At 38.6% G+C, this 23,003-nt stretch overlaps 2 protein-coding genes across 4 annotated transcripts in view; one reads left to right on the top strand and one right to left on the bottom strand.

The window, feature by feature from the left end:
• The window catches only part of LOC126412219 (arrestin domain-containing protein 17), a 44,976-nt gene extending 22,617 nt beyond the window's left edge, over window positions 1–22,359 (bottom strand). The window contains exons 1-4 of the mRNA XM_050081706.1: window positions 22,172–22,359; window positions 17,770–17,922; window positions 17,323–17,531; window positions 6,914–7,096 (exon numbers count right to left, since the gene is read on the bottom strand). Of these exons, the coding sequence (XP_049937663.1) occupies window positions 6,914–7,096; window positions 17,323–17,531; window positions 17,770–17,922; window positions 22,172–22,286 (660 nt within the window). The 5' untranslated portion in view covers window positions 22,287–22,359. The remainder of the gene's footprint in view (window positions 1–6,913; window positions 7,097–17,322; window positions 17,532–17,769; window positions 17,923–22,171) is intronic.
• Window positions 22,360–22,496: 137 nt separating this feature from the next.
• LOC126412177 (endophilin-A) overlaps window positions 22,497–23,003 on the top strand; it is a 761,714-nt gene continuing 761,207 nt past the window's right edge. For all 3 annotated transcript variants that reach the window (XM_050081660.1, XM_050081659.1, XM_050081658.1), the window contains exon 1: window positions 22,497–22,652. The gene's annotated coding sequence lies outside the window, so the exon portion shown is untranslated. The remainder of the gene's footprint in view (window positions 22,653–23,003) is intronic.

Raw genomic sequence — 23,003 nt, 5'->3', positions numbered from 1 at the left:
ATGCCATTGTGCCGAGGAAGGACAAACTGCATGTAGGTAAAAATTCTACTCACTAAGCGGCGACATAACACACACATAAAAGACTGTTGTGACAGGCAAGCTTTCAGAGTCAGTGGCTCTTTCTTCAGGCAGAAGGGTTGAAGGGGAAGGTCTAGAAAAAGTGGAGATTTTAGGGAAGTCACCCAGAACTGAGGATCAGGAGAGACTTACCGCACAGGTTGAGAAGGAAAGACTGATTGTTGGGGACCGCATTGGATGAGATTTGAAATCCTGAGTGCCGATTATTGTGCACAGAAATTATAGTTGTGTGATCTACCTGACGTGAAAACAATTAAGGAATGGTATAGGAAGTTTCTGGCAACAGGAACTATTCTCAAGCATTCTGGCGGTGCATGTTACAGAGTTTCAGAAGAGACAGTGGAGGACACCAGATAAACGCTTCTCAGAAGCCCACATAAGTCAATTCGTCAAGCATCTAGGCAACTTGATGTAGCTCGATCAACATCGAATCATGTGGTTCACCAGCGCCTTCATATGTGTGCTTAGAAAGTGCAAATTCTGCAACATCTGAGGCCAAACAACAACCACACCGACAACAATTTTCTGCGGATATGCTACAGCGTACTGATATGGATGCCAGCTTCCTGCAAAGACATTTATTCTCAGATAAGGCAACCTTTCATCTATCAGGAAGGGTTAATAGGCATAATGTTCAGATTTGGGGTTCGCAACATCCACACATTGTCATTGAACATGTTCATGATAGCCCTAAACCAAACGTCTGGTGAGGGCTAATGCACAACAGGATTGTTGGACAGTTCTTCTTTGTGGGACAAACAGTGTATGGGTCAGTGTAAGTGAACACATTGGAGGAGTTTGTGTACCCTTAGATACAAGACTTGCAACACAACATCATTTTTCAACAAGATGGAGCTCCACCGCATTGGTCAATGGCTGTTTGCAAGTTCCTGGATAGGAAATTTCTCAATCGTTGCATCAGATGCAGAGGACCCATTGGCTGGCCACCACGTTCACCCAACATTACGCCACTTGATTTCTTCATGTGGGAACTTGTGAAGGACCGTGTGTATGCGACCAAAGTGGGCGATATTCCTACATTGTGACATCGAATCACTAATGCAATTGCAACAATAACAAAGGAAATGTTACAAAGAACTTGGCAAGAAATTCAATATAGACACAATATTCTTCGTACTACAAATGATTCACCTGTACAAGTGTATTGATGATAAATAAATAAATCCTTTGAGATGCTCTACACTGTAGTGCATTTATCATTGTCGTATCTGCTGTGGATTTCTTTTTTTTTCCCTGGGTCTTTGAAATCTGGGTGGTTTGAGTAAGACACCCTGTATTTTAACCACGGTGGAATGCAGACAGTTTACAAACTCATCCCTTTCGGAAATGCTTCCACCTTTGGCCCAAAAGTATATTATCATGCCCTTTTAATACCAGGATATATTCAAAGGAGATACTTTAATGTGTGTGACTGATGAGGCCATCCAAAAGTGAAATACTGGGACTGCCCAAAACTGAAGGCATATTTGGAGAATTATTATGAGTAGAGGGTGTTTAACATACGCCCCAAATCCTTTGTCTGGCACTGTGTGAGGACCAATAATGGGCAGGCAGGCTCCAATCGATGACTATGCTCCAGACCAGCCCCTTGATTTTGGCAAGTGGTGCATCAGATTTATCCAAACTAGATGAGCTGAAAGTGGTCTTGGAAAGAAGTCAGACAAAATCATTGTGGCCTTTAGTACTTAAAACAGGTGTGTTAGTAGCATTTGCTCACTGGATCTGTGAACATATTTAAACTGAAACCTTACAAACTAATGGTAGTGCATTGACTGACCAATTCACATACCAAACATCCACACATCAGTACTGCAACCATCTACTGCAGTCTGCATATGACGGAGATGTTGATCCTGAAATGCTCTTTTTCACTGATGAAGAGTGGCTGCATTTGTAAGGGTGCATGAACTCTCCGAGGAACTGATTTTGGATTTCTGAAACTACTTATTATTTCCATAAACAGTCCCTTCATGAAGTGAAAACAGAAGTGTGATGTGTAATCAGCACAACACAATTTACTGAACAGATGTTTTGCACCAAACCAAAACTTCTTATAGGTAAGTGAGCAATATACTGCAACCTTTATGCAGAGAATTAACAAGAAGAACAATTGTTATTAATTTGCGGGAGAATATATGTGCACATGCCACAAATGCATCAATGACAGTATTACAAAATGTTTTTGATGATAGGAAGAATCCTATTCAGTTGTTCAGTTGAAGAACTGCCATTATTTTATAATGTTTCAGTTGGAGTTTGTGCAAATCTCCTTGAGCAGAAGCTAGTAACACATCAAATGATCCGACAATTTTCACAGACTTCTTTCCATGGCTGCTCATAACACATCTAGATTGGCCACAATCAATACACCATCCTACCTCTCTGGTACTGATCTCTGCGCACTGCCAGATGCAGAGATTGTGTTATATAGAAGGCATACATAATTAAAGTTCCAGTTTCAAAACACTGCAGAAAGAGAATCAGTGCTCAGAATGACATCAAATTATCAAATTTTACAGGGTATTACTGACACAGGCAAAAACGTCATGGAGCAAAAATACAAAAACTTTATCAACAGATGACACTGTAAGCATCAGAAAAGGCACACCAACAGAGTGCGTCCGAGACGCCCGATGTGACTGTCTCTATGAAGTATCATACGCTGCTGATAAAGTTCTGGACACTCTAGAATATCAAAAAAGACTTTGGTCCAATGTCTGCAAACAGATGGAGAAAATGACTACAAAATTTGAGAAGACAGGTTCTTTTGAAATGAAATGTGGCAGAGAGAAGACAGGGTGTCTACGTGGTGTGGTTGTCTACAAGAACGCAAAATAATTTTATTTAAAAAAGCGGATAAAGTGTCACTAGAAGCCTTCCTAAGAGACAATCTCCATTCTTTCCGAACTGACTATGCAAATGTAGACGAGATGTGGCTCAAATTCAAAGATATAGTAGCAACAGCAATTGAGAGATTCATACCTCATAAATTGGTAAGAGATGGAACTGATCCCCCATGGTACACAAAACAGGTCCGAACGCTGTTGCAGAGGCAACGGAAAAAGCATGCGAAGCTCAGCAGAACGCGAAATCCCGAAGATTGGCTAAAATTTATAGACGCGCAAAATTTGGCACGGACTTATATGCGAGATGCCTTTAATAGGTTCCACAATGAAACATTGTCTCGAAATTTGGTAGAAAATCCGAAGAAATTCTGGTGGTATGTAAAGTACACAAGCGGCAAGACGCAGTCAATACCTTCGCTGCGCAGTGCCGATGGTACTGTTACCAACGACTGTGCCGCCTGAGTTATTGAACGCAGTTTTCCGAAATTCCTTCGCCAGGGAAGACGAATGGAATATTCCAGAATTTGAAACACGAACAGCTGCTAGCATGAGTTTCTTAGGAGTAGATACCTTAGGGGTTGCGAAGCAACTCAAATCGCTTGATACGGGCAAGTCTTCAGGTCCAGATTGTATACCCATTAGGTTCCTTTCAGATTACGCTGATACAATAGCTCCCTACTTAGCAATCATATACAACCGCTCACTCACCGATAGATCTGTACCTACAGATTGGAAAATTGCGCAGGTCGCACCAGTGTTTAAGAAGGGTAGTAGGAGCAATCCATCGAACTACAGACCTATATAATTGACGTCGGTTTGCAGTAGGGTTTTGGAGCATATACTGTATTCAAACATTATGAATCACCTCGAAGGGAACGATCTATTGATACGTAATCAGCATGGTTTCAGAAAACATTGTTCTTGTGCAACGCAGCTAGCTCTTTATTCGCACGAAGTAATGGCCACTATCGACAGAGGATCTCAGGTTGATTTCATGTTTCTGGATTTCCCGAAGGCTTTTGACACCGTTCCTCATAAGTGACTTCTAATCAAGCTGCGGGCCTACGGGGTATCGTCTCAGTTGTGCGACTGGATTTGTGATTTCCTATCAGGAAGGTCACAGTTCGTAGTAATAGACGACAAATCATCGAGTAAAATTGAAGTGATATCAGGTGTTCCCCAGGGAAGTGTCCTGCGACCTCTGCTGTTCATGATCTATATAAATGAGCTGGTTGACAATCTGAGCAGTTCTCTTAGGTTGTTCGCAGATGATGCTGTAATCTACCGTCTAGTAAAGTCATCCGAAGACCAGTATCAGTTGCAAAGCGATTTAGAAAAGACTGCTGTATGGTGTGGTAGGTGGCAGTTGATGCTAAATAACGATAAGTATGAGGTGATCCACATGAGTTCCAAAAGAAATCCATTGGAATTCGATTACTCGATAAATAGTACAATTCTCAATGCTGTCAATCCAACTAAGTACCTGGGTGTAAAAATTACAAACAGCTTCAGTTGGAAAGACCACATAGATAATATTGTGGGGAAGGCGAGCCAAAGGTTGCATTTCATTGGCAGGACACTTAGAAGATGCAACAAGTCCACTAAAGAGACAGCTTACACTACACTCGTTCATCCCCTGTTAGAATATTGCTGCGTGGTGTGGGATCCTTACCAGGTGGGATTGACGGAGGACATCGAAAGGGTGCAAAAAAGGGTAGCTCGTTTTGTATTATCACGTAACAGGGGAGAGAGGCGAGTTGGGATGGAAGTCATTGAAGCAAAGACGTTTTTCGTCGCGGCGAGATCTATTTACGAAATTTCAGTCACCAACTTTCTCTTCCGAATGTGGAAATATTTTGTTGAGCCCAACCTACATAGATAGGAATGATCATCAAAATAAAATAAGAGAAATCAGAGCTCGAACAGAAAGGTTTAGATGTTTGTTTTTTCCCGCGCGATGTTCGGGAGTGGAATGGTAGGGAGATAGTATGATTATGATTCGATGAACCCTATGTGAATTGCAGAATAATCATGTAGATGTAGATTCCATATGACACAACGTATACATAACACAAAAATCTTTGTCCTGGAACACAAATCTAAGCCACTATCAAACAATGGTAAGGCCTAGAACACTGCGTGTAGCAGGAACGGTTAAACTAACAAGATTTAGGGATCTTGAATAACTGTAAAAAGTTGAAAGAAGAATTCCATGGCAAATACTGGGGCCTAAAAGTAGTAATAATTCTGAACAAAAACAACAATCAAACAGAGAGCTCTATTTCAAAATGAAAAAACTAACTTATGTATTGAGAAAAAGAAGACTACAGTTTTATGGAACTTATGCTGAATGGATAGTAATGGACTAACCAAGCGGTTCTTTGCCTTAGGTCAGTATTACACAATTATATTTCTTTGTCAAAGTTGATAGGTCAAACATTTATGTCAAAAAAATTTAATGGTGTAATAGGGAACTTTGTCAAATCTTGCCTGTCATCAAATAAAGATGATCAAATCTAGGACCTCACTGTAGATTTGGATCATAAACGTCACTTGTCTTCTGTCCACCACAATGTGAAATGTTATCACTTGGAGCACTAACATCACTGCAGCATTCTGTCACCAGTGGTACGTTTGTAAACATGGCTGTGAAGTTTAATTCGTGTGTGCCATCAACTACAAAATTAATATATATACTGAACTCTCCAGTCTTCTTACCCCATTTTTGCACTCAGGATACCTCACATTGTAAAGCATCTCATCTGCTTCATACACTTCTATTAATTTTTTTGGTTATGGGACACAAAATTTAATTATTACTTTGATCTACAATAAAAATAGTTTTTACTGCACATTAAGTATATTGAACATTTATTTACTTTCAGAGGTTGGTTGGTTGGTTGGTTTGGGGAAGGAGACCAGACAGTGAGGTCATCGGTCTCATTGGATTAGGGAAGGACGGGGAAGGAAGTCAGCCGTGCCCTTTGAAAGGAACCATCCCGGCATTTAACCTGGAGCGATTTAGGGAAATCACGGAAAACCTAAATCAGGATGGCCGGACGCAGGATTGAACCGTCTTCCTCCCGAATGCGACTTTCAGAGGTATTGGTCCTTTAGTGCTATATAAATTTCTTCACACATTTCAGGTATTACTTTAGTTAATGTGCACTGTGGTATTCGATTGCTGTACTGTAAGCTAGAGTAACTCTCTCCTGTAGCAAGAAAATGGAGTGTTACCATGAACCTGTATTCTGCAGATAAGCATTTCTTGAGTGAGTATTGTGCTTTGTGATATGACAAGACACTTCACTAGCAAATACTGAAATGTATTCTCATCCATTCCTAAGTAACTTAAGTATGACTTGGAGTCCTCCACTAGAAGCTCACAACAATAAATTTTGTTGAATGCTTTTATCGTCTCATTGTAAAACCCACGGCTTCACCCAGGTAAGTTTCTTTTTTCCCCCCCACTTGTCTTCTAAATGCGCACACAGTGCAATTGTGATACATGCAACTGCTGCGCATAATAAGTTGTTGTCAGCCATCTTGAACTTTGATGAAAAAAATGACGACAGTGTAATACCCCTTTTTAGTGCCACATCAAATATTTTTGTCAAACAAATTTGACGAATATTTGATCAAATCTTTGTCAAAGAAATATGATAGTGTAATACCGGCCTTACTAAGTAGCTACAAATCCAAGCCCACATGGCACACTGAAACTGACAAAATGTATAAAAAAAACCTGAAATTAGCATGGACATAATAGACAGCAAAATACTTCAGCAGGATTTCAGGAAAGAAATAAGTACGCAAATAGAAAGAAGTGGACCCAGGAACAAACGGAACGACATTCTTCAAGGACAAAGGGAGTCTGGGAGCAACTAAAATTAAATACAAAGAAGCAACATGAAAGTTGATTTATCACACCCTCCAAAGGATTATTCTAATAGCTAAATAAATATTACCTTCCTTAGAGCACAGTACACATTGTCAACATTGACATTGCTGGCATTGTCGACCTCCACAGTGACTGGAATAATTTGTCCAGAAACATATCCACCCACAGGTATCGACATCACTAGGGAAAGTGGACCAGACTTGCAGCAGCAACAACAGAAGTTTTTCTCAGTCTCCTTCTTCACAGGATCCTACATAAAATTAAAAAAAAATGCTTTAGGAATCTTATGATCCAATTTACATACTAACACGTCTGAAAAAGGGATGGAAACGCAAAACATTCCTTTAAAATAGACACTGTGATTGTACATTTTTTAAAAAATCATCGAAAAGGAGGAATACAATTAAAATTTGACAATCATTTCTCTACACTTGCTCCAGTTAGCAAATAACAATGTTCATGTTCATTAACATCAACATCTACTCCATTTGTCATAGCAACAAACTTTTAGAGCCTGATATTTCAGAAAATTATAAATTAGTAACCTGCAGTTGCTGAAGCAAACGGGAGAGAATGTGTTTAAGACTTTCAGAAAAAGACATATATTCACAATTTAGACATGTGAATGTTGACTGCAGTGCAACAAAGCAGCAAATCACAAACCTTTCTACATATCAAGTTCTTTTTTATAACACTGCCATCTACTAAAGTTACATTGGTTCCTGATTCCCACTCTATAGAAATTTCAGAGAATTTCCTGCACTTCAGCTTAAAAGCAAATGTAATAGATAATACACTATTTAAAAAGTCATACCATGAAGGAATTATCTAACTGTGATGGAAATTTGTAGATGTGATGTACATTTACAAACAAATGATTACAATGTGATTCTTGAAGTTTTCCCGGCGGACATAATGTTCCATCATATTTTGGGCATGCACTCGGGACAGCGACAATTCTTCTTGCGATATTTTGGCTAGAAACCTCCCAGCCATCTTCAAGGCGAGTTGCCTTGAAGATGGCTGGGAGGTTTCTAGCCGAAATATCGCAAGAAGAATTGTCACTGTCCCGAGTGCACGCCCGAAAGATGATGGAACAAATGATTACAATTTCAGAAAAAGTGAATGATTTATTCAAGAGGAAGAGCTTCACAAACTAAGCAAGTCACTAACACATTGGACCCCCGTTTGGTAATCACGAAGACAAGTATTAGAAACTTTCATTGTGTGCAGGTGGGCATGATCCTACTGAAATCTATGTCCAGAATGGCAACAAAACGACATACAGAATATTATCAATGTACCGTTGCTCTGTAAGGGTGCCGCAGATGACAAAAGGAGACTATAATGAAAGGAAATGTCATTCCAGACCATCCCTCTGGGTTGCAGAGCCATCCATATGGTGGGCAACATTCAGTTTGGTATTCCACCACTGTCTGTGGTATCTGCAGACACGTCTTTAGCCTGGAATCTCAATGACTGGAGTATAATTGTCTTCAGTGATGAGTCCCACTTCAAACTGAGGTCTGATGACCATCAACGACATGTCTGGAGATATCCCGGACAGTGTTGAGATACCAACCCGACTGTCGTGGGCTGTATGGCCCAGCATATATGAGTGATAATCTGGGGTGACATTTCTTTTGATAGCAGCACGGCTTTGGTTGTCATCCGTGGCACCCTGACAGCACAGTGGTATGTCAACGATATTCTATGCACTGTTTTGTTGCCCTTTATGGCATGCCATCCTGGGATTACATTGCAGCAAGATAATGCCAACTGCACATGGAAAGAGTTTTTACTGCTTGTCTTCGTGCATGTCAAATCCTACCTTGGCCAACAACGTTGCAGGATCTCTCCCCAAAAGAGAACACATTTGGGGCATTATTGGCAAAGCTGAGCAACCAACTTGGGATTTTGACAATGTAGCTTGCCAATTGGACATAATTTGGCACAATATCCCTGAACAGGACAACCAAAAATTCTAAAAATCAGTGCCAAGTTGAATAACTGCTTGTATAAGGGCCAGAGGAAGACCAAAGCATTAGTGATTTGCTCAACTTGTGAAGCTTTTTCTCTTAAAGGAATAACTGCTTTACCTCTTCTATTTTTGGGAGGCATATATCAAACCACAGACAGATCCTTGCTGAAAACAAACACACAGGCTGAAGTCACGTGGAATTTCAGATTCATCTCTTAATGTGACCCTGAGAGAAAATTAATGGCAGTTCACCAAAAAATTGTCTATTTGGATACTATGGTCCAATTCTGAACAGACTGCACCGTCACAACAACTTGGCACCCTTCTTCTCACTTGTTAATCTGCGCATTCACATTGCATATTATTGATCTATCAGGGATCATAACTGTTTCCACATCAGACTTAGGCTGTTCTGATTGCACATAGAAGTGTAATTCAGATCTCCTTGGAAGCTGAGTAGTTGTTCATCTATTGTCAATAAGAATATGCATAACATTGCTTTCGGCACTATGACAAAGAGGCAGTGGTGGATACTCTAAAAGGAATGAACTTGTCACTCTCCTTTCTTCCTTAACATATACTTGTGCATCAGATCTGCTACTAAAACAATGAAAATAATCATTTTTGACAATATAATGACATTAGATATATATACTCACCACGTAGCAGCAGGAGAACACATACATAGAAAGAGGTACTACTTATGCAAGCTTTCAGAGTCAGTGGCTTATTCTTCCAGCAGATGGGTTGACGGGGAAGAAAGATGACGAAGAATAGTACTGGAGAGGTTTATGAAAAGGGGTAAGAGTACGGAAAAATCACCCAAAACAACGGGTCAGGTGAGATTTACTGAACAGAATGAGAACTGTTGGGGACTGCACTGGACAAGATTTGAAAACTTGAGACCTTAAAAGTGAAATACAAGGTAACATGTAAGACAGGGATTACTATAAAAATATCATGCACAAGTTAACAAGAGTAAAAAGCTAAGTGCATTGTATGTAACAGAGGTGGGAGAGGGACGGTGAAAAATAGACAGTCAGAAAATGAACGATGCAGAAAACTAAAATGAAGGAAAGAAAGGAGTAGTTACCATGAAGAAATGCTGGGATGGAAGAAATTAACGTAAATTAAGGTCTGTGGGTGCAAGAACCAAGGACATGTTGCAGCATTAGTACCCACCTGTGGAGTTCTGAGAAACTGGCGGCTGGGGGAAGAATCCAGATGGTGCATGTGATGAAACAGGCATCGAACTCGTGACTGTCATGTTGTACAGAACACTCTGAAACAAGATATTGTGTTGCTGGTATACACCCTTTGCCTAAGCCCATTCATCCTAAGTGATAACTTGGTGTTAGTCACGCCGATGTAAAAGGACATACAGTGTTTACATAACAGCTGGTATATGACATGTAATTTCGCAGATGGCTCTCCCTTTCGTAGTATAACCACCAAGTTATCAGTTAGGATGAATGGGCATGGGCAGAGGGTGTATGCTGGCAACACACAATGTCCTGTTGCACAGCATGCACTACAACATGACAGTCATGAATGCAGTGTGTGTTTTGCCACATGTGCCATCTAGATTCTTCCCCCAGACACCAGTTTCAAAGAACTCCATCAGTGGGAACTAGCACTACAACATGCCTTCAGTTCTCGCCACCCACCTGGTCTTAATTTACGTTAATTCCTTCCGTCTTGGCATGTCTTCACAGTAACTACTTCTTTCTTCATTGTGTTTTAGTTTCCTGCATCTTTCATTTTCTGACTTGTCTATTTTTCACCGTCCCACTCCCACCTCTGTTATATTCAATGCATTAGCTTTTCACTCTTATTAACTCGTGCACATTGTTTTATGAGTAATCTCTGTCTTGCATATTACCTTGATTTACATCTTTAAGCTATCAAGTTTTCATACCTCATCTGATGCAGTCCCCATCCCATCCAGTAAGTCTCCCCTGACCCAGGATTCTGGATAATTTTTCTGAACTCTACCCCTTTTCCTTAACCTTTCCAGTCCTTTTCCTTCGCCATCTTCCTTCCCCTTCAACCCATCTGCCAGAAGAAGGAGCCACTGGTTCCAAAAACTTGCACAATTGAAACCTTTTTTTATGTGTTTATTCTCCTGCCACCGCTTGGTGGGTAGATTTTATCTATCCAATTACATTAAGTCTGATAACATGGAGTATTTCTGCGACTGTACATTTTCTTGGGAATGAGTAAGCAAATACTCTTGTCTTGAGTACAGAACCTGTAAATCATAACAAAGTCTGACATTCTTAAATTACTTACAGTGGAATGCTCACTTACAGAGCACCAATAACTGTGTACATTTGTGTGATGTCATAAGTACATTAACAGTAAAACAGTTTCATCAATTATTTTAGTGGTTATTATAGCAGTTTTAACTAATAGTCATTAACAAGCATCTGAAAACTTAATATACATCACAGAAATGCAAATGTTCTATGATCTATGGTACACATTCACATGATTAATAATGACAATTAGTCAAAATTATAACAGCAAACAGTAAAAAATCACAGACAACTATAAGCGAAAATAATTATATACGTGAGTTCTGAAGTTTACAGTTCCCATTCGCCACTCTCGCATGGAGAAAAAGAGTAATTCTACATCTAAAATTAAATACATATCTCAAAAGCCACTGGACAGCACACTGCAGAGTGTTCTTAGCACATATATTAGTGATTTTCTGTCACACTTCAATTGCATATGGAGTAAGAAAACCGTGACAGTCTATATATGTCTCAGTATGCATCCTAGTCTCTCATCTTACCCTCACTATCCTTACGTCAGATTCAGAATGGCGGTAACATCTCCTTACGCCATGGCTCCTACCTGTGTGACCGTCCCCACTGCAAGACTTGCCCTGTGTACCTTCGTACCACTACTTTTACCGGCTCTGTAACATATAGTATAAACGGGAGAGCCACCTGTGAAATGACACATGACACATAAAAGCTGTTACATAAACACTGTTTGGCCGTTTTCATTGGCATGAGTAATACCATGTTATCAGTTAGGATGAATGGGCATAGGCAGAGGGTGTATACTGGCAACACAATATCCTGTTGTCGATTATGCTGTACAACATGACAGTCATGATCTTGGTGCCTGTTTCACCAAATGCGCAACATGGATTCTTTCCCCAGACATCAGTTTCTCAGAACTCGGTGCATTACAACATTTCCTTGGTTCTCGCCACCTACCTCGCCTTAATTTATGTCCGATAAGTCTCCCCTGACCCAGGGTTCTGGGTGACTTTTGCGAACTCTACCCTTTGTCCTAAACCTCTCCAATTCATTTTCCTTCACCTTTGTGAGTAGTTGACCGCAGTCTCAGTTATCAGTTTTGTGAACAAAATGGAGTGTTGATACCGTGTGTACCATTAATCTGGACATAAAGTTGTGAGAGGCTAACCATCACAGACATGTTATCCAACTCCAGTGGACCCTTGAATGTCCATTAGTAATATTGTGATCACTTAGACTTCTTTGCTCAGTTTTTTCTTCAGTTTACAATCCTGATTTGTTAGCTTTAGGATGTCCTTTATTACATTTAGTTAAGCATGGCCTCTTTCCTCTGTTTGTATTTGTTAGCTGACAGATTTGAGTTCTGCTGTGCGTGCTTTCTAGATCTTTATTTTCCATTGAGAGTTGTTTTTATCCAGAGCATATTGTAATATCATTGTTAAATATTCACCCATTTCCTTTTACCATCTGTGGTTGTCTTTGAACTTCAGAAGTTGCCAGGATTAATTTTGTCAGCCAACTGTTACTAAAGTAGAGGATAATGTTGCCCTTGAATTCTCATAGTATTTGTGTACTGGGGGGATTAAAATACACTAATCTGAATGAGCTTAAGGATTGTTTTTAAAAATATATAACTTGCTCAAAGAGTTTTTGTCTAATACAACAGACAGCTTAATGTGAAGGGCGAATGTTTAACAGAAAAGACTGTAACATCAGCTGCGCCTCGAGGAGGCATATACGGCTGCCACAGTTGTCAGTTTGCGTAAATGATTAATCAGGTAGGTTCAGAAACACTATAAGATTGTCAGACAATGTTGTTGCAGTTAACTACAGGAAAGTATCGTTGGTAGAGGGTTGTGAGGAAATACAGAAAGACTTTGATGAAGTGCGAATCTTTCAAAGAAAGGCAACACTATTCACGCACACCTCTGTTGAATATATTTAGAAAACCACTATTCCTGGAAACCTGCACAACATTTTTGTTACCGCCATTCTGAATCTGACGTAAGGATAGTGAGGGTAAGATGAGAGACTAGGATGCATACTGAGACATATATAGACTGTCACGGTTTTCTTACTCCATATGCAATTGAAGTGTGACAGAAAATCACTAATATATGTGCTAAGAACACTCTGCAGTGTGCTGTCCAGTGGCTTTTGAGATATGTATTTAATTTTAGATGTAGAATTACTCTTTTTCTCCATGCGAGAGTGGCGAATGGGAACTGTAAACTTCAGAACTCACAATTTCCTTGATGTTGATCTCATCCTCACTGAAGGCCAGCTGCACACTTCTGTCGCGTTAAACCTACTAATAATAGTAATTACATTTTGACAGTTGCCATGTCAAACGATCCCCCCCTTAAAGCCTTGGGATTTGAGGCAAACATATTTGTTTAGATGCCGATTATTTACAGCAATATACTACAGTTATCACCTCAGCCTTCACTGGACGTAATTACCCCCACCAGCCTAGTTCAATGAAAACGGCCAAACAGTGTTTATGTAACAGCTTTTATGTGTCATGTGTCATTTCACAGGTGGCTCTCCCGTTTATACTATATGTTACAGAGCCGGTAAAAGTAGTGGTACGAAGGTACACAGGGCAAGTCTTGCAGTGGGGACGGTCACACAGGTAGGAGCCATGGCGTAAGGAGATGTGTGCAGAAGGAACACACGGTCTGACGAGGATATTGCAGAATTTGGGAGGGTGACAAAAAGCCACTCTAAGTTTGGTGGGTAAAATTTCAGACAGAATGGATCTCTTTTCAGGGTATACTCTTGGGAAGTCATGTCCTTCTCAAAGTAGCTGATTAATACATTCAAGACCAGCATAATAATAAGTGACAAGTGGTGTGCTCCAAAGTTGTTTTTTAGAGAGATCAGCAGTACCAGGATTGGATGTGATGGCCCAGGAAATCTCCTTTTGAACTAGGCTGGTGGGGGTAATTACGTCCAGTGAAGGCTGAGGTGATAACTGTAGTATATTGCTGTAAATAATCGGCATCTAAACAAATATGTTTGCCTCAAATCCCAAGGCTTTAAGGGGGGGATCGTTTGACATGGCAACTGTCAAAATGTAATTACTATTATTAGTAGGTTTAACGCGACAGAAGTGTGCAGCTGGCCTTCAGTGAGGATGAGATCAACATCAAGGAAATTGGCATGGGATTCAGAATAGAACCACACAAAATTCCAGGAATTTTAACAGGTCAGCCTCACCATGAATCCATAAGGCCTAGACGTCATCAATGTATCTGAACCTTGGTGCCTGTTTCACCAAACACACCATATGGATTCTTCCCCTGGACACCATTTCTCAGAACTCTACAGGTGGGAACTAGCCCTACAACATGTCCTTGGTTCTCACCACCCTCCTGGCCTCAATTTCCATTAATTTTTCCCATCTCAGTATTTCTTCATAGTAACTATACTTTCTTCACTCCGTAATAATTTTATACATCTTTCATTTTCTGACCTGTCTATTTTTTTGCCGTCCCTTTCCCTCATCTGTTACATTAAATGAACTTAACTCTTCACTCTTATTAACTTGTGCACAATGTTCTAGCATCAATCTCTGTCAGGCATATTACTTTGTCTTCCACCTTTAAGCTCTCAGGTTTTCACATGTCATCCAGTGCAGTCCACGACAATCAGTCTTTCCTTCCCATTCCATCCAGTAAGTCTCCTCGTCCCAGTATTCTGGGTGGCTTTTCCTAAACCTCTCCAATGCTTTTCCTTTACCCTCTCCCCTACCCTTCAACATGTCTGCCGGAAGAAAGAGCCACTGGCTTGCGAAAGTAAAACCTTTTTTAAAAAGTGTGTTCTCCTGCAATTGCTTCACAAGTAGATCTACCCAGTTGCATAATCAGATGCCATTTCCTTGGTTTTATTTTTGTTTAGATTGTCACACCCAAGAATATTAATTTTACAAATTCAAACAGACATGGAAAATATGCAAGGAATTTAATCACTGAAGCATTTAAGGAAAGTATACATGTGGTACCTTGGTACACACAAGTTTAAATGATAAGTTTCAAGTTTTGTCTGATGCCTGAGACTGTTTTATTAGATTATGTTTGTTACCTAAGCTGAAAATAAAATACCTGAACAATTTACAAAAATTTAGGACATTTACTACATGACTCTGGACTGAAAACATTGACTACAACATAGTCAACCACCACTCCTTAATGTCTTCAGTAGTAGTGATATAAGTAACTAAGGAAAGCAAACTTCTAGTGATAAATGCTGTATCAATGGTATATGGTCAACAGCAGCAGCAAGAAAGGCATTTCCAAAAAATAAAAATTTGTGAAAGTCAAATACAAATTTAAGTGTTAGGATGTCTTTTCTTAAAGTATTTGTCTAGAGTGTAGCCTTCTATAGAAATAAAATGTGGGTGATAAACAGGTTAGACAAGAAGAGAACAGAAGCTCTTGAAATGTGATATTACACAAGAATGTTGGGTGAAATTGGACAACTAACCAAGATGTACTGAATCAAACAGGGGAGAAAAAAAATTATTGTTTAACTTGATTAAAAGAAGGGACCTGTTGATAGGACACTTCCTGAGGTATCAAGGAATTGTTATTTTGGCAATGAAACGGAGTGAGATAGTGTGGAAGGAGGGAGGATTGTAGTGAGAGACCAAGGCTTGCTTACAATCAACAAATCCAAATGGATGCAGGAGGCAGCAGTTATGTAGAGATGAAGAGGCTAGCATGGAGAATTGCTTGTAACCAGTCTTTAGATTTGCACTATGACAATAATGTGGCTTAGTCCATTGCAAAATCTGCTTCACAACATTATTTTCTATTAGTTTAAAACAGGAGTAATGTAAAATAGATTTGGTTTGTATGTACTCAAATTTATGCTTCAGTATCCCAATTAGTTTTGTTATGATAAATGGTCTCTTAGCACAAGTCTTCAAGCAAAGAGAAGGACCAGTGTTGAAGATACTGACCTAAATGCCAAAAACTTTCCAGATCACTATGTTTACTTTCAATTTAACATGCGCCCTCTGCCAGAAAAAGTGAAACACTACTGAACTGGTATTAAAAGACTGCTGTTTTTTTTACGGTAAAAACAACTTATTTTTCACTGTAATCAACTTTATGGTCAATTCATTTTTCCGTCATTTATCCATTGGATTGGTTCTCTTAAGTGTTACTAAAGGAAGTCTATAAAATGCACCATATACAGCAGTCATAGTTTTCTCACTGCACTCAAAATATTTTCCATCCACAATTCTCTTTAACTGTGGATATAAACAGAAATCATAAGATGCCAAATCTGATGAACAGATTGAATTTTTTAACAATTCATACAACACATTTTGATTTCTCCCAGTGTTGAGTACCTATGTGGTTTTTTGTTTTGTAATATATGCCACCTTTCATTTATTGTTTCATTCAGGTGGTCCAGAAGTCATGCACAGTATTTGTCAGTTCTTGTTTTACCTTTTGCAGCAAAACCAACACAAAGAATGCTTTTTTCATGCCAGATAATACTGGATATAACCCTTCCAGCATATTAAATCAACTTCATCTATTTTTGTTGGGCCGACTTTCATACTCTGGTTCATTGCTGTTTTGTTTTCACAGAAATTGGTGGATGCATGCCATCCATTGAAACAACTTGGAACATAACATTAGTTTGATTCTTCTCACAAAGTTCTCAAAATAGCCGAGGAATTCATTTATCAGTTCCTTTCAGTCATTCAGAAAATGCAACACTCCTTTTGCAAATTGCTTTCTCAGTTTCCCATGTGAAATGTAATGTATGTACTCTTCAGCTTCTTTATCCACAGTACCTTCTGTTTCACACATTTATTGATATTTTCGTACTCTTCAGCTTATTTATCTACAGTACCATCTGTTTCACACATTTATTGATATTTTCATTGATTGCAGTTTTGTCACATCCTCCACATGCATCACCTTCAAGAGAATTACAACCGTATTTGAATCCAAACATTAATTTCTTAACCTTTGAAAATTAAGGAACACATTTCTCCTTCTCCTCATGATAAATTTTGGTTGGGGGAAAAAAAGAAGATATCAATGTTGTCTCTGTAGTACGCCAAGAACTTTTCATCTCCCACTCTTACTTTTCTCATCAGAGACGCCACAAACACAATCTTGTTTCCGTTATTAGCTTGCTGTAGCTCTATCAACTGAATGAAGTACAAATTTTTTATATGCAGGAATAACTGACCTTGGCTGTAGGATGTGTATTCAAATCCAAAGGGGTAATCACTGTAAATGCAGATTTCACTTCTTGATCAAATTTCCAGGGACGATCCAGTACTGCTTTCACAGTATACCTTACATAACCAAATTCAGCTTCAAACGAGGATGGCAAGTTAGGTGGTAAATGTGTGCTAAAAGGGTATATCTTCTCTCCAGGCTCAATTATCATCTCACCTGAAAATTAAAATGAAATATGCAGTTCACGAGCAACTGCTACAACTGAATTATGTTATCACACAAACATTACAACTTATACAATTGCTATTATACAAGATTTTCAACTATGGCAAGGATATAAAAAGGTTAACATAAAAATATTATAACTTGTGTAATAATCGTTTATTAATGAGCATGAGGTCTGCAGCAAAGAGCTATAGAAGTGCAGCTTAGAAGTTATTTGTACTTTACTGACCACTTCCACCAACCAAATTGAATTTGTTTTCAAAGTAATTCTCCTGTGCTGTATACACAATCGTTTCCCTCGTTGTGTTTCCTTCATTAGTTTTTCTTGTTTTCATTTCATCCCACTTCACACATGCTTCACCCTTGAACTGAATCGAAATTGCTGAAAAAGAAGATATATATGTGGCACACATTTCAATTTCCAAAATCTACATGTGTAATAAAAACACTTTCACATATACTAAAGACAAATATATTGATTAGCAAGAAACAGTATTAAACATAACAGATAAAATTATTTTATGGCAAATGCACACTTCTGCTTAGTACAATAAAGACATACTCAACTGTGACCCATCCAATGAAAATCTGCCCTTTGAAAAACCTTTTCTTAGGCTTTACTCAGAAGTCCCCAATAAAAAGCAAGCATCTGACTGCCTGGAAACCGTAAAGCACCTGGGAAGGGCAGCATTACTGCTAGTGTCAGGAGGGAAAACCTCATGAAGTGAAGGCATACATTCTCATCAGAGAAACTGTAATAACTAACATAACTGAAAAAGTATGCTGATACATTCACTGTGAACACAAGGCACAGAAGCTTCTGAATTTTGTGAATCACTGGCAAATTCTGAAAGCTTTCTCACACCAATTACAGCATACAGACCAAATGACTGGTTAATACCAAGCAAGCTTCAGAAAATGCTGCAGAGGCATCAGCTGATTTGCCATGTTTGCCGACTTCAAAAAGTACCTATGAAACCTTTAACAGATTGAAGATCTCAAAGTAGGTAGAAATATCAAAGGACTAACCTACCAGGCTCGTACAAACGGCTTTTCCGTTGCCTGCTGTGACATGTAAATTTTCGCGCAGTGAATGACGGGAAGTAAACATGCTGAATGATGATGATATGGATGATTAGGCAACATGGCAGAACCAATGAGAGAATGGTGTTTGATAAACTTCATCATGATGTCAGTGTATGAAATTAAATGGCAGCATAATGCAATATATTGTACAGAGTGCTGTCATATTCTAAAAATGCCCCATAAAGTTTTTGAAATGATCATTGGGTTACACTACAGATCAGACGTACATCACCATGGCCAGGTCCTCTGGTGACATATGAACCAAACTGTATCATTTCAACCTAAGCTAGACCTTGGGCTACGCTAATGATCGATTTGTCACCACAACCAGTCTCCTCCCAGCCATATTTGTTGGCTTCACCAACTCTTAACAAACTAACATTCCAACCTCACTTAGACCTTGTGCTTCATTGCAGAACAGTCTGTTGCCACAACTAGTTTTCCTCCAGTCACATTTGTTAGCTTTGTCAACTCGCAACCACACTATAATATTGGAATACAATATAATTTTCCAAGAAATCTTGTCATAGTCCGAAAAACATAAAATACAATAAATAGACTTGAAAAAAGTAACCAACCTTATGTTGAAAAAAGTAACCAACCTTATGATATGTAACAGCCAGATCAATATCATCAATCTCAGGCTCTCCATGAAAAATTAAAAGTGGTCAATTCATATCTTCCACCAAAACAAGTCATTAGATTCAGTGATTCTCAACAATTACCATATACTATCACCTGACTGACTACACCCAACAGAAACAAAATGCCAACATCCACATGGCAGTAGAGCTGCTGATAGTATAGGTGTATTTTATCCTAACCTTCTAATACCATCCATCTGGTTTGACTCAGAACTTCAACAAAATGGTGAACATAAACCATTCATTGAATGCACTATGCATAACCAAGGCACAATAACAAGAATTATAGTTATTTAGCTATTCTCACAATATCACATATGTGGCTTTGCAAAATTGCAACTTGATAATCACATTAATTGAGTTGTCGGCTTTGGCAAGTGACGTACTGTTAACGGCTGCTGTCACCACACCTTTCGGTATCTATATTCACAGTTTTGTTGTTATCTGGAGAACCCAATGCATTTGAAAGAAACAAAATTAAAGCTGGTTGTAGAGACACCCTGATTTATAGCTTAGCCCAAGGTATAGGTTAGTTTGAAAGGTAAGAGTTTAGTTGTGAGTAAGCAAAGCCAACAAATTTGGCAAAAAACAGCTGTTGTGACAGACTGATCCGTAGCTTTGCCTGAGGTCTACGTTAGGTTGGAAAGTGACAGCCAACAAATGTGACACTAAAAAAACCCTGGTTGTGGTGACAGGCTGATCTGTACTTTAGCCTGTTTTAAAAAAATCACTCATAACTTCACATTATATTCATCCAGTGGTGTTGATGTGGCAGAGACTTAAAGTGACATAGTGTTTGAAAATTTCAGTTGAATGTCATTTACCAGTAGCAGACCAAACACCAAACCTTATGAGACACCATATTTAATGTTTCCCATTCCTGTGGGATTATTTATTAATATTGTACACTGTTTTCTGTTGCTAAGATATGACTCCATACATGAAAGGAAAGCCTTTATTGGCATACCATTGTAGCTTCCCAAGTATAATTTTATGACATACACAACTGAATATCTTTACAAGATCAAAGAAAACATTAAAAGGTTAATTTTCCTTCTTGAGTTCTACCAGGACTGAGTTTGTGAGCTCATATATTGCTTTCTCTATGGAGCAACCTCTATGAAACCCAATTTGAGTGATGTCAAAAGATTATTGTCAGAGAGATTTTCCACTACCTTTATCACCACTTTCTATACATGAGTATTATACCACTTACTTCACTCCTTCATGAAATACTCCTTGACTGATTACGAAGGTAACTTAAAGGGACAATTTCAAACTGATAAAAGACGACTTACGGAAGACACTTTCAAACTGATAAAAGATTTTTCTACTCTGACATATGAATAGTCAGTTGATTCAGCATACTCACATCAGCCTCAGACGAGGCTTGGCTGCTTATGAATCTTAGAGCCTGTAATCAGTCTGCATGCTCATCACATGCCAGCAGGTTTCACAATTTTACTGTCTGTATTGTCATTAAATAATTAATATTTTGTCCAGAGCATAGAAGATTTTGGTTTGTCATGCTCTCTGTTTAGAGGGGTTTATGAGCAGTCCATTCATATATGAGCCCAATGAAATGATTTGAGACTGTTGTGCTTGGATAAGGGGATCTACCACAGTTGATTCACTTTCTGTTCAGTAATTTTTAATTAAGTGTGGTCTCACCAATTATTAGCAGAGCTACCTTTTGCAAGTATAAATCAGTGTCTCAGCATCCATAAACAGAAATCATAAGAGGACTACGGAATAACAGAAAAATATAAAAGGAGCTATGTTAAAGGGAAGGAACTTAAAAAAGGGTCACATACAACCTGAAAGACAAATGAAGAAAAGTAAACAAGCTGTAACGAGGTGTTTTTATGACAATAACTGCAGCAACAGTTTGAACACTTGTAAGTACCTACCAACATCACTCTGGGAAACATTTACAATGACTGACAGAGTATCACTGCCCAGGTAAAATCGACAGTTTAGTGCCCCTGAAAATTGAGCATATGATTTATAGAACATGCAGTGATGCATTGCTTAAAGTTGTGATATTGCCCCCCCCCCTCCCCCTCCATAATCTTGTTTGTGGTGACAAACTGATGTCTAGAATAGCCAGAGTTCCATATTAAAATGGAATGTGATAACCTGGTTATGAGGTGGTGAAGCAAACGAATGTTAATGCAAAGTAAAGGTTGTGATATTACAGTGAACTGTTATATGGCTCATGTGCATAGACAGAGCCTCTTAATTAAAAAAATGTATTACTTGGAATAAAACTGTGACGTCCATATGCCATTAAATTCTGCCTTTCAAAATTATTCATTTTATCCGCAGCAACAAGTAGGGTGTAACAGAAAGTTTTGTCGCATTGTCGTTTTGTATTGTTCAACTATCTCTGTGTAGAATTCTCGGAGCTCCCGAGTTCGAAATTTTAAATCAGTAAGAACATTTACAGCAGTGCTTGAAACCGGCAATCAATTATCAATTCGTTATCATTTTCTAACTGTAGGCCGTGGTCCATACAAAAACAATTAATTACAAATGTCCACGGTCACGAAATTAATAACTTAACGTGACAAAACCAGGCATAATTGTCACATGTTAAAGCCTCTTGATTATCTAGGTGCGATTATACTATGAACAACTTCTTATGTGAATTCAATATTGTACCGCTATGAATACTTCAAACAAATTTTCAATTGCTACTTATTATTATTATTTCAAATAGTAAATGTAATAGTAGCTGTGTCCCACATATACGATAGGCAAAACATAGGCAGAAACGTGTAAATAAAATAAATTTTCAAATTAGACCAACGAGACTTGTATACACAAAACACATACTAATGCCTATTTATAAACATACAGTCATCAGAATGACACGAAGGCACGCCTTCCGTCATTTACCTCTAATTTTTTTAGGAGAATCAACATCAATGATAAGTCTTCCAGAAACTGGCTGCCCGCTGTAATATGTTGACCACGGGTTATCAAAAACTATCTGAAGTTTCTTTAAACCCATTTTAAATACAATACGCCTTCCGACACAAATTAACACTGCCACAGTACCACCCACTCTCCCCTGCAAGCTTTCGTTTACCGATACTATCGATTTTAATCGACGATGTTCGACAACGACTTTCAAAATATGTGAATGAGGAATGGTCGATATTCTGTAGTGGTGTGATACAAAGCGTACAGATCTTGTTTTCGTTAGTTGATTTGTTGAAGTCTCAGAGATAGGCGACAACAAAGTGCCGCGTATTAAATATAGTTCGTTTTCAAAGAGTGAACTACCGGAGATCTGATACGTCGAGGATTTCGCCGTTAAGGAATACTTCTGTTGACATTCGTTAAGAAGAAATTTGTGCTGATTAATCATTTGTCGGTAAGCGTTTGGACCTTATATTATCTGTCTCAGCCCTGTGATATTGACGGATGGTTTGTATAGCTCAGGCGATTTTTAAATATTTTTTTCTGCAATAATATTTCTGTTGAATCAGATTCGGTAGCCAAAGCTAAAGATCTAATGTCAAACTTAAAACCATTTACATCCTAAAGTAGGATTGACTAATATGTAACGATACACAAAACGTGTTGATTTAACAAGGATAAACAAATATGTTATGGTGTTAACAACGCGGCACATTGTCAGCGGGCACAGTAGATGCAATAGTAAAGATAATACGTTAATTAAATACATAGTTTACATTCAGACGCCGTAAAAACGTTTCACATG

Source organism: Schistocerca serialis, chromosome 7, assembly GCF_023864345.2.
Source record: "Schistocerca serialis cubense isolate TAMUIC-IGC-003099 chromosome 7, iqSchSeri2.2, whole genome shotgun sequence".
NCBI lineage: Eukaryota > Metazoa > Arthropoda > Insecta > Orthoptera > Acrididae > Schistocerca > Schistocerca serialis.
Note: the sequence above shows the minus strand (reverse complement) of the source record. Positions and strands in the feature narration are given on the sequence as shown.